This window comes from Nicotiana tomentosiformis, chromosome 12 (assembly GCF_000390325.3).
Source record: "Nicotiana tomentosiformis chromosome 12, ASM39032v3, whole genome shotgun sequence".
Lineage (NCBI taxonomy): Eukaryota > Viridiplantae > Streptophyta > Magnoliopsida > Solanales > Solanaceae > Nicotiana > Nicotiana tomentosiformis.
In genome coordinates, this window is record NC_090823.1 from 25,985,049 (window position 1) to 25,998,487 (window position 13,439).

General features: G+C 40.8%; 1 protein-coding gene across 1 annotated transcript; it reads right to left on the reverse strand.

The window, feature by feature from the left end:
• Positions 1 to 553: 553 nt before the first annotated feature.
• Positions 554 to 1,493, reverse strand: LOC104115724 (F-box protein SKIP19). Its single transcript, XM_070190239.1, is given in 4 exon segments — positions 554 to 825; positions 828 to 848; positions 1,046 to 1,078; positions 1,215 to 1,493. Coding segments are annotated over 4 exon segments (540 nt in total). The 5' UTR covers positions 1,492 to 1,493; the 3' UTR covers positions 554 to 616.
• Between the last annotated feature and the right edge of the window lie 11,946 nt (positions 1,494 to 13,439).

Sequence of the window (13,439 nt, forward strand, 5' to 3'; positions counted from 1 at the left end):
CTAGTACTTTGTTATGTTGATGTTTTGTTTTTCAATTCCTTTGGGAGAATGAAGGCGGTTGCACACTTGATAGTAAATGATATTTAGGTTTTGCAAGTGTGTAATCCATTGCCTCATGTTGGTAATATATAAGTGAGGTCATCAAAGATGAAGCAAGGGAGTGTCCGGTACACAACATGCTTCAACAATGTTGTTGTATTGTTGCGTGTGCAGTGTAGCAACTTTAACAACTATAAGAGTTGACTTATAATGTGACTGGAGGAGCGAATATATATATATGTATGTGTGTATGTGTTCCCTTAACTGATTTCATTGAAACTTGTGCCAGGCATTTTACTTATTGTTCTGAATGCGGAGGCTAATTGTATAAGGTTCACTATCTGGTTCTCATCTAAAATTTGTTAAATCATCAAAATAAAATACATATAACTTATCAATATACTTGATAAAATTCAAGTGGCAAGAAGAGCTTCACAATCCAATGACCAAAAAATGTCCCACAACGTCAGAATTAATAGGCTATTGATAGAAACAAAACCCTTATATCTTTTCAAAAACCAAAGTAATCATCAGATATGTTATACTTGTCGACTGAAACCCCTCCCCCAGGATCAAATCATAATTCAAAACCTTCCATGGAATTATGAGGGAGCTTCACATCCTTAATATGTCGAGAACTTTTGCTACTCAAGACTTTGTCGAGTCTAACATTAAAGCATCCCCGCATGTCAAGTGATACAAGATTAGGACAACCATCAAGAATAGCTTGAAGGCCTTCATTTGTCATACTGTTCCTAATGAGCTGAATGAGGTGCAAGGCAGGGGGCTTTGAGCAATAGATAGAGCCTCTTCAATTATTTCATCACCGGATTACATACTACTGGAGATCCTCTTCAATTTTAACGACTTTAACCATGGCCAAGAGCGCCCAAGAGCTTCAATAGATTTAATTGTGATAGCAGCGTCTATCATACTTAGCTCTTCCAATGATGGCAACTTTTGAACTTCTTCAATCAAGCCTTCGCGTTTCAGTTTTGAGTAGCACCACGCAATACTAAGTCTTTTAAGTTTTCTTGATCTGGTGATCAAAAGAAAAAATGAATAAATGGAAAGCAAGTGGAAACATACATTAAGGAAGGCAGAAATTACCTGTCCGCTAGGAAAAAATGCAATTCTTTCGTGGCGAAGAACGCCAATCTGATGTCAACTACTTCACCCTGGCTTCGAACAATGGCATGGCAACACATTTCCTCTTAAGTCGTAAGGCTGGATATAAGGGCCACCATAATTCCACATGTCAATGACTCGCCACATGGACGGGTCCTTGCACACGCGCCTCCATGTAATGCACACTTTCTGTAAAGTCAACAGTATCTGCACCGCACCTAGCCTATGTAATATGTTGGCCCATATACCTTCTGGCAGTTCCAACCACGATAGAATTTGCAACATTGACATAATTTCACCTGTCTCCTTTCCCTTTGTATTCATTGTTTTTTCCTAAGAGAATTGGGGTAAGTATGAGCTACTAGTTTTTGGACACGTACATTACACCTGTATTCTGTGCTAATTAGTACAAATATTTTAAAATATTATAAAATATTAGAATAAATAAGGAGTTAGATGAACTTTGAAGGGAGAAATGTAAGCTTAAACTGATGAACTATAAACCCACTCAATTGATGATTATTGTTATTGCAAAGCACAATCTTACTAAAATTGCTAGAAAGTAAAGAATCACGCAAAAATAAAAGAAGAATTAATAAGGAGAATGAAAAAATCTTATAAGGGTAAAGAAGAGTTGTTGTAGTAGCAAAAAACTTAAGGGAGAAAATAAAAGAGAATATATATTTTACATGAAAAAGAATTCTAAAAAAAAAATTATTCCACGCATATTACCTTTTTTGGTATGCTCATACTCATTGTGTTTCCTTTGTTTGATGGCTAATTCTCTCTTCATTCTAATGTTAAATTGTCAAGCTGCTGCTAATGGCATAAAAGGAGCTTTGGTTCTTTAATTTTCAATTTTTACTTTTATTCTTTTGAAATCAACTATTTATATCATTACAGAAAAAAAATATTAATACATCATTGTGATGACCCGATAGGTCATTTTGAGTTTTACTCTTTATTTCTGTATTCCGAAACCTTGAATAGCTCCATTTAGCCTTTCTCGATTTGCATGCGCAGTCTGTGTCTTTTTCCAAAAAATTTTTATGTGAAAAATTAAAAAAAATGTGAAATTTAGCCTTAAAACTGATTTGAGTTGACTACTGTCAATATTTTGTATAAACAGATGCAGATCAATATTTTGACGGTCCCGGTGGGTCCGTATCATGATTTAGAAATTTAGCGTATGCCCGGAATCGAATTCAGAAGTCCCTAATTTGATTTAACGTGATTTATTGAAAACTAGTAATTTGAAGGTTTAAAGAATTCCTAAGTTTGACCATAGGTTAACTATTGCTAACGAGTTCAAATTTCGATTTTGGAACTTGGTATAGTTCATTTTACTATTTATGAATTATCTGCAAAATTTGGTGCAAAGCAGAGTTGATTCGAAGTGATTCGGACGTCCGATTATAAATTTGCATGTTCTTGAGTTTCATTGAAAATATCATTCATTTTGATGTTTGATTTGTAGTTATAGGTGTTATTTTGGTATTTTGATCACACGAGCAAGTTCGTATCATGTTATTACACTGTGTGCATGTTTGGTTTGGAGCCCGAGGGGCTCGGGTGAGTTTCGGATAGGTTACGGAGTGGTTTTTTGACTTAGGCAATTGCTGGTTTCTGAGATTTCTGATATCTGGTGCAACCTTATTCGCGATCGTGAAGGGTAACTTGGGTTGGGGTGGTTTTTCTTCTACGCGAACGGGGAGAAAAAGTTGTGAACGCGAAGCATCAGAGGGATTAACTTTCGTGAACGCGACCCTTCACTCGCGAACGCGATGTGTAAGGGATTTTGGGGGAGGCAGGGGTTTATTCTACGCGAACGTGATGGCCAGGGGGGATAGAACATTGTGAACGCGTGTAACCTTTCGCGAACGCGTAGGCCACTTGGGTCGCTGCATTTCTCGATCGTGCCAGGCCCTTCGCAAATGCGAAGAAGGCCTGACGCCCAGTAACTTAAAATAATTATTTCCATGCTTTCTTGTATTACATGAATTGTCTTATTCCATGTCTTGACTATTACATGCTTTAATTGTTTTCTATGTCATAACTTGTTACTTGTCATTAATTATTCTTGTATTGAAATGTTTGTTCCTTCCGTGACTCATGATTAATTGTCACTTGCCTTAATTATCTTACATGTATACGTTAACTGTTACATACGCTTGTTTTGTTGCTCTTGTATTATTTGTAGCATTCCTTTGATTAGTACGTGGTTCCTTTATTTCTTTGCTTTCATATTCTTTAATCGTAGAGATTCTTGTGAATTGAGTTGTTAGATTGATCACATTTATTGAATTTGTTTATGAATCGAGTTACACACTGCAACGGTTGTGATATGGTGGAATAAGGGAGGATTTTGATATTGATATGCTGGGATCGGGTTGCGCATCACAACGATTGTGTACGTATACATGATATTGATAAACTGTGACATGGTAAAATAAGGGAGTATTACATATTGATTATGATGATATGGTGGGATCGGGTTGCGCACCGCAACGGATTTTATATGTGATTCTTGGTATTAATATGGTGAAATAAGTGAGGATTGTGTGTGTACGGTGGGATCGGGTTGTGCACCACAACGGATTGTGTATGTTGTATTCATTGTTGTTATTGTGTTGATTTCCAGTGTTGTTACATAAAATTGTGAGATCGGTTATTCCGGGTTATCTGATTAGAAGAATTGAGTTCTTTTTCATAAGTAACTGCCTTACTTTCCTGTTTTTCTTTCCTATTGTTATTATTATACCGTGCACATATTATTGTAAGTGACCCACCTTAGCCTCGTCACTACTTTGTCGAGGTTAGACTCAGCACTTACAGAGTATATGGGGTCAGTTGTACTCATACTATACTCTGCACTTTTTACGTAGATTTTTGAGTCCATCCTTGCGACGGTCAGTAGATTGCTCGGATCCAGTGCTTGACGGAGACTTGAAGTACAACTGCACAATCTTCACAGCCCTGAAGTCCCCTTCTACATTACTCTAGCTATTTATTTTGATTCATATAGTTATGCTTTCATTCACACTATTATTTGTATTACTCTAGACGCTCGTGTATTCGTGACACAAGTTCTGGGATTTGTATTGGGATATCGTCGTTATCAGATTTATCTACTTTATTTCATTGTATTTAAATTATTGGTTTTCATTTGACTTGAACTAATAAAAATGGTTAATAACTACATCTAACGTTGGCCTGCCTAGCAAGTGAAATGTTAGGTACCATCACGGTCCCGAGGGTGGGAATTCCGAGTCGTGATAAGTTGGTATCAGAGAACTAGGTTACCTAGGTCTCACAAGTCATGATCAAGCTTAGCAGAGTCTGGTGGATCGGTAGAGAGACGTCTGTACTTATCTTCCAGAGGCCATAGATATTACTAGACGGATCGAGACGGTTCGTGGTTTGGAGAGGGGGCCGATGTCTGATTCCGCTGGTTTTAGTGGTGCCTTATATGGAGGCAGTGGTACGTTTGGTAGAAACCATCCTCCTAGGCCATTTCAGTCAGCATTTCAATCATCTCACAGTGCTTCGGGGAGTCGTGGTCCTTATGTATCTCATTCTGGGCAGCCAGTCTACAGTGCACCATCAGCTCCTATTAGTTTGCCTTCAATCTAGAGCTACCACCGTGGTTATCTGGCCTGTTCAGGTCAATTACAGCTTTAGCAGCCACAGCAGCAGGATGAGTGTTTTGAGTGTGGGGTTACTAGTAACATCATGAGGTTTTGTCTGAGGTTTTTGAGTAGCATGCCACAGTTCTCATGCCATGGTTCTGGCACTGGTTGCTTTACCGCCCGCTCAGCCAGCTAGAGGTAGAGGTCAGGCAGCCAGAAGTGGAGGTCCAACTGTTAGAGGTGGAGGTCAGATTGTTAGAGGTGGAGCTAAAGGCCGTTCGAGAGACAGAAGTTAGGGTGGTGGGTCTCTACCCCGATTTTATGCATTCGTAGCTAGACCTGAGGCCGGGTATTTGACGTCGCCATCACATGTATTGTTCCAGTTTTTCATAAAGATGCTTCAGTTCTATTTGATCTGGGCTCTACTTACTCCTACGTGTCATCCTATATTACTTCATATCTGGTTGTGCCTCGTGATTCTTTGAGTGGTCATGTGTATGTGTCCACGCCTATGGGAGATTCTATTATTTTAGATCATATCTATCGCTCGTGTGTGATTACTATTGGGAGTCTTGAGACTAGTGTAGATCTCCTACTTCTTGATATGGTACACTTTGATGTTATTTTGGGCATGGATCTGTTGTCACCTTATCATGCTTATTGGATTGTCACGCCAAGACGATGACCTTATCCATGCGGGGGCTGCCTCGATTAGAGTGGAGAGGGACTCCTAGCCATTCTACCAGTAGGGTTATTTCTTATGTCAAGGCTCAGCATATGGTTGAGAAGGGATGTCTAGCTTATTTGGCTTGTATTCACGATTCTAGCGCGGTGGTTCCTTCCATGGATTCGAAACCAGTTGTGCATGAGTTTCTAGAGGTGTTTCCTGTAGATCTGTCGGGGATTCCACTCGAAAGATATATTGACTTCTATATCGATCTGGCTCCGGGCACTCAGCCCATATCTATTCCACCATATTGTATGGCACCGCCGGAGTTGAAGAAATTGAAGGAGCAGTTGCAAGGTTTGCTTGATAAGGGATTTATTAGACCTAGTGTCTCGCCCTGGGGTGTGTCCGTGTTGTTTATGAAGAAGAAAGATGATTCGATGAGGATGTGCATAAACTATCAGCAGTTGAACAAAGCCATTATCAAGAACAAGTATCTGTTGCCGAGGATTGATGACTTATTTGATTAGCTTCAGGGTGCCAAAGTGTTTTCGAATATTGATTTGAGGTCTGTCTACCATCAGTTGAAGATTAGGGCATCGGATGTCCCTAGACGGCTTTTCGAACTCGGTATGCGTATTAGGAGTTCCTAGTGATGTCATTTGGGTTGACAAATGCCCCAACAACATTTATGGATTTGATGAACTAGGTATTCAAGCCCTATTTGGATTCTTTTGTGACTGTATTCATTGATGATATATTGATCTACTCCCGTAGTCGAGAGAAGCATGAGCAGCATTTTCGTATTATACTTCAAACTCTGAGAGATAGTCAGTTATGCCAAGTTTTTAAAGTGTGACTTTTGGTTAGACTCGGTCACCTTTTTAGGGCATGTTGTATCGGCCGAGGGCATAAAAGTGGATCCTAAGAACATTGAGGCAGTTCAGAACTGGCCTAGACCTACTTTAGCTACAGAGATACGGAGTTTCCTGGGTTTTACGGGTTATTATCGCCGGTTCGTAGAGAGGTTTTCATCCATAGCAACCCTATTTACTAGATTGATCCAGAAGGGTGTTCCGTTCAGGTGGTTGGATGAGTGTGAGTTGAGCTTTCAAAAGCTTAATACTGCTTTAACTACGGCGCTAGTGTTGGTGTTGCCCACAGGTTCAGGATCCTACATGTTGTATTGTGATGCATCTCGTATTGGGCTCGGTGCAATATTGATGCAGGATGGCAGGGTGATTACATACGCGTCACAGTTGAAGTTTCATAAGAAGAATTACCTTGTTCATGACTTAGAGTTGTCCACTATTCATGCACTAAAGATTTAGAGGCATTACCTCTACGGCGTTTCGTGTGAGGTGTTCACGGAAAATCGGAGTCTACAGTATTTGTTCAAGCAAAAGGATCTCAACTTGAGGCAGAGAAGGTGGTTGGAGCTATTGAAAGACTATGATATCACCATTTTGTATCAGCTCGGGAAGGCCAGTGTGGTGGCCGATGCCTTGAGTCGGAAGGCTGTGAGTATGGGTAGCCTTGCGTATATTCCAGTTGGTGTGAGGACGCTAGCATCATATGTTCAGGCTTCGTCCAATCAGTTCGTGAGGTTAGATGTTTCGGAGCCCAGTCGTGTTTTAGCTTGCACGGTCTCTCGGTCTTCTTTGTATGAGCGCATCAGAGAGCGTCAGTATGATGACCCCCATTTTCTTGTCCGTAAGGACACGGTGCGGCACAGTGGTGCCAAGCAGGTTACTATTGGAGATGATAGGGTGTTACGGATGCAGGGTCAGATTTGTGTGCCCAATGTGGATTGGCTTCGTGAGTTGATTCTTGAGGAGGCCCATAGTTCCCGGTATTCCATTCATTTGGGTGCTGCCAAGATGCATTAGGATTTGCGGCAACATTATTGGTGGAGGAGATTGAAGAAGGATATAGTTGCATATGTATCTCGGTGTCTGAATTGTCAGCAAGTAAAGTACGTAACTGTTATAGTCTGAATACTCATAAGGTAGGGTCGATGCCCGCCTCCCCCAAAACTGTACATGCAAGTTTCCCCGCAAAAAGCTCTCAACGCCTACTCTTAGAAAAAATACTATTTTTCTTTAGTTAGGTAGTTTTCTCGACCGTAAGTGTAAGGCCCCGTAATTATTTGCAAAAGAAATATAATGTTTCGTGATGCCGAATTGGTTTTAAGTGTTGAGTATTATAGAAATGCTTCAACTATATTATAGAAGGATATAGTTGCATAATGTTTTGGGTTGAACAATGCACTGGAAAGTAAAGGAAAATATTTGGCAGAAAAACGCGTTTTTGCGGTCCATTATGCGACCGCAAAATCACTCTGCAGGCCGCCTAATGGCCGCAGGAGTGGGTTAGTCTGGAAGAAATTATGCGGTTGACTATGCGACCGCATAATTGTTATGCGGTACATTATGCGACCGCAGAACAATTATGCGGGGTGCATAATGACCGCAGGCACAGACAGATTTTTGGTCCTTTTGGTCAGCAATTATGCGACCGATATGCGGTCCGCATATTGAATATGCGATCGCAGAACCTATTCGGGAGCTTCACTTTTGGGTTTTTAAGACCCAACCCTATTTCGTTAAATACACTATTTGGGCCATTTTTGAGCTATAATCTGACATTTTAGAGTGAGAGAGAGTGCCCTAGAGTGAGAAGGTGTTCTTCAATAATTGTTCTTCAATTCTAGCTCAAGTTTTGGAAGATTAAGAAGGGAAACTTACTAGGTCTTCATCCTAGAGGTAAGATTCTACACCCAAACCCCTAATTTCGAAATTTTCTGAAAATGAGTAATTAGCAAGATAATTTTTGGGCATGAGAGTTGTTTATTGTTACATGCATGTGATATCAAGGGGTGTAGGAATATTGTTGAACTAGGCATGGAAAAGATTGGGTTGTTGGATGATGGAATTCTCCATAAAAGGGCCTTGAAACCTTATGCACACCTAGTGTTTGATAAAATGCTCAAATGAGCTAGAACCATGATCATCTTTCTAATTTTGGTTCAACTTGTTATATTTCTAAAATATATTGAAGTTGCTAAGAATTCCGGAATATTTAGAGTGTAAGGAAGCTCAAGTGAGGTATGTTGGCTAAACTCTTCTTTGAGAATTGGAATTCCCATTATCCTTGTAAGTTCCAAGATGTTGATTACAAATCGAGTATTCCGATAAGTTTTGTGATGAAGATATATGTTCAATTCAAGTTTCAAATGCTCTTATCATATTGCATTATAAATTGAGGATGTGTTCCAAACTATGGATTGTGTATCCACATGTTATAATTTCAAGTCGTGATTTATGTGAAAGTTATTATGCCAAGTTGTGTAGAAATTGTGATTGTGATACACCTCCACCCGTATACATTGGGGTGAGGCGGCATGATCGATTTGTGTAGGGATTATGGTAATGTGGGACTGCACCTCCACCCGCATACATTGGGGTGAGGCGACATAGTCGATTTGTGTTGGTATTAGTATCGTTGATTCACCTCCACCCGCATACATTGGGGTGAGGTGGCATAGCCGCTTTGTGTTGGTATTGGTATCGTTGATGCATTTCCACCCGCATACATTGGGGTGAGGCGGCATAGCCGCTTTGTATAGGTTCTTGGTACTGTGGTTATACATCCACCTGCATACATTGGGGTGAGACGGCAGGGCTGCTTGAGTAGAGTTGTGGTATTGTACTTACACCCCACCTGCATACATCGGGTGAAGCAGCGAGGCCGCTTTGTGTGAAGATGGTTACAGGGGATCTCATCTTAAATCCTCTAAATAGTATTGATAGCTCTTGATAAGCTTACACGGGTTTCAACGGTTATCTATATTATTCTATTACCGTCCTGATTCATCATATTCATATTGTATTTATAAATTCTTAAATTGGTGTTTGGTTTTCATACTAGTACTATTTGACGGTACTAACGTCCCTTTTGTCGGGGGCGCTGTATCTTTAAATAGATGCAGGTGGTTCCACAGCAGGAGGTATTGATCAGTGATAGTAGTACACCTTCTTCCCAACTGACTTGGTGAGCCCCACTTCATCCTGAGGTCATGTATCATTTGTTTTTTGTGTATTTTGTTTGAGGTATAGCTGGGGCCTTGTTGCCAGCATTATCATTGTACCCTTCTTTATCTATAGAGGCTCTGTAGACATAGTGTGGGTTGTGTATTGGTGCTGGGAAAGACAAACTATGTTATGTTGTGGTTGTATTACTTGTAATATTTGAGACTTTAAAATTGATGAAAACTATTGGTAATAGATTGGTATTGGAGACATGATCACGTTTTTGTATAATTAATGAAAATATGTATTATCTTCATTCGTGTATGAGTTTGGGTAGAAGGAAATCTAACAGGCTTGTTCGGTCGGGTTCACTTGGTTGAGCGCCGGTCGCGCTTCTCGGTTTTGGGGCGTGACAGTAAGCTCTTTGCTTCTCGACTTTACCAATCTTTTTGACATTCTATATAAGGACCTTCATGTGGAACTATTTTTGTTTTTACATTCCCCTCGCACCTTAGCGCAATTGCCACAACAGGGGCCTTCCTCAAGGGAGGAGTTCATACCCGGAGAAAGAAAGCATACTACTAAATCTACTATTTCAACATATTGTTTGCACTAGTCTCATAGCCTTTGAACCACCCGAAACAAATAGAAAACCAGGTGCTTGCAAGCTTAGGGTTAGCAGGTTGTTAGCTGGGAGAGCTGGTAAAAGAATGAAACCTTCAAGAGACCATGGTTAACAAGCCAGCTGAGGAAGAACAATCTCCCCCAGCTTCCATGAAAAAAGGGTAAGTTTGGGATGAGAGGATGAACAATAAAATAGTAGTCACCAAATTTGACTATTTTTTTATGAAGGCGAATTGATAAGAAAAGGTACTTCCATGCGTATAAAAGCCCAGAGTCAGATTCGGCCAAATAAACAGAATGGCAAGCTTCATTACCATTCAAAAAATCCCATCGGTTCGAAACTAAATCCTAAATTTTGGAGTGGCAAGTAGAAGAAAGAGAAAGTCTGTGTATTACTGCTACCCCTCTCTAAGTAAAGGTAAGATTCTTAGTCGTGTAGATGATTCCATCTAAACTACAATGCTAAATCGGCATACAAGAAGATTGTATCATGGGTTAGAATCCCATTTCCTCCGGTACGAAAATGAAAGGGGCGGGCGAAATTACATTAGAGAAAGAACCTCTTGGTGGAGTCCAGTCCCCTGGAGGACAGAATAGCACTTCTTAGAGGCCTGGCGGTTTGCTTCAGAGGCTGGAGATTCCTGAGTGGAAGTGGGAGCGTATCACCATGGATTTTGCTATTGGGCTCCCACGGACTCAGAAGTAGTTTGACGCGGTATCGGTCATTGTGGACAGGTTAACCAAGTCGGCACATTTTATTCTAGTGGCTATTACCTATTCTTCAGAATGGTTAGCTGAGATCTACATCCGTGAGATTGTCAGTCTTCACGGTGTGCCCATGTCCATCATTTTTGATCGAGGTATGCGGTTCACCTCGCACTTCTGGAGGGTCGTACATCGTGATTTAGGAACACGGATTGAGTTGAGTACAATATTTCACCCCCAGACGGACGGGCAGTCCGAGCATACCATTCAGATATTGGAGGATATGCTTCGCGTTTGCGTTATAGATTTCGGGGGTTCTTGTGATCAGTTCTTGCTGCTTGTGGAGTTTGCCTACAATAACAGCTACCAGTCGAGTATTTAGATGGCTCCATATGAGGCATTGGATAGGAGGTAGTGTTGTTTGCCAGTTGGTTGGTTTGAGCCGGGAGAGGCTCGGTTATTGGGTACCGATTTGGTTCAGGATGCCTTGGAAAAGGTCAAGATGATTCAGGATCGACTTCGCACATCTCCGTCTAGGTAGAAGAGTTATGTCAGCCGTAGAGTTTGAGATGTTGAATTCATGGTTGGAGAGAGGGTATTGCTCCGGATTTCACCCATGAATGGTGTGATGAGGTTTGAAAAGAAGCGCAAGTTGAGCCCTAGGTATATCGGACCCTTTGAGATTCTTGAGAGAGTGGGTGAGGTGGCCTATAGACAGGATTTCCACCTAGTTTATCAGCAGCCCATCCGGTATTCCATGTGTCCATGCTCCGAAAGTATCACGGTGATTCGTCCCATGCGTTAGATTTTAGCTCAGTCCAATTGGACAAGGATTTGACTTATGAGGAGGAGCCGGTCCATTCTAGCCTGACAGGTCCGAAAGTTGAGGTCTAAGAGTTATCCTTCAGTTAGAGTATAGTGAAGAGGTCAATCGATTGAGGCAGCCATGTGGGAGTCCGAGTCCGACATGCAGAGTAGATATCCACACCTTTTCACCAATCCAGGTACCTTTCTATGTTCGTTCGAGGATGAATGTTTGCTTTAGAGGTGGAGAATGTGATGACCCGATAGGTCATTTTGAGATTTATTCTTCATTTCTGTGTTCTGAGACCTTAAATAGATCTGTTTAGCCTTTCTTGATTTACGTGCACAGTCCATGTCTTTTTTCGAAAAAGGTTTATGTGAAAAATTGAAGAAAATGTGAAATTTAGCCATAAAAATGATTTGAGTTGACTACTATCAACATTTTATGTAAAAGGACCACGATCATCCGGGTGAGTCTGTATCATGATTTGGGACTTGAGCGTATATCCAGAATCGAATTCGGAAGTCCCTAACTTGATTTAATGTGATTTGTTGAAAACTAGTAATTTGAAGGTTTAAAGAATTCCTAAGTTGACCGTAGGTTGACTCTGTTGCTACCAGGTTTGGATTTTGGTTCTGTAACTTGGTATAGGTTCATTTCACTATTTTATGACTTGTCTGCAAATTTTAGTGCAAAACGGAGTTGATTTGGCGTGATTCGGACGTCCGATTGTAAATTTGCATGTTCTTTAGTTTCTTTAAAAATATCATTCATTTTGATGTCTGATTCGTAGTTCTAGGTGTAATATTTGTATTTTGATCGCGCGATAAAGTTCGTATGAGGTTCTTACACTTGTGTGCATGTTTGTTTTGGATCCCGAGGGGCTCGAGTGAGTTTCAGATAAGCTACAGAGTGGTTTTTGGACTTAGGCAATTGCTGGTTTCTGAGATTTTTTATATCAAGTGCATTCGTCTTCGCGATCGCGAAGGGTAACTTGGAATGGGGTGGTTTTTCTTCTACGCGAACGCGGAGAAGCGGCCGCAAAATCGAAGCATCGGAGGGATTTACCTTCGCGAACGCGACCCTTCACTCGCGAAGGAAATGGGTAAGGGATTTTGGGGGAGGCTAGGGTTTGTTCTACGCGAACGCGAGCCCAAGCTCGCGAACGCGATGGCCATGGGGATTGACCATCGCGAACACGTGCAACCCCTCGCGAACGCGAAGGCCACTTGAATCGCTTCACTTCGCGAACGCGAAGAAGGCCTGACCCCTAGTGACTTAAATGTCCCAAAGATGAGATTTTCATCATTTTTCACCATCTTCACATTAGAGCTCGGTCTAGAGGCGATTTTGAAGAAGAATTTCATCCCCACTTCATAGTTTAGTATATTTTAACTCATTTTCTTCCATTTCCATCAACACCCATTGATTTTTAACTTTAATCTATGCTCTTTCATGGTAAATAATTAGGGATTTGGTTCGAATTGAGGGGGTTTATAAAATTGAGATTTAGACCTCAAATTGAGGTCGGATTTCGAAACTAATCACATAATCGGGCTCGGGGGTATGAGTAATTGGGTTTTGGTCCAAATCTCGAATTTTGACCAAACGGGCCTAGGGTTAACTTTTATTGACTTTTTGGGAAGAGTATAAAGATCTTTGCTTTATCTATTGTAATTGATTTTTCTAGCATTGTTTGATGATATTAAGTCGATTTTGGTTAGATTCGATTCATTTGGAGGCAAATTTTAGAGGAAAAGCCTCAATTGAGCTTTGATTTGATTGCGGAGCGAGGTAAGTATTGGTTCTAA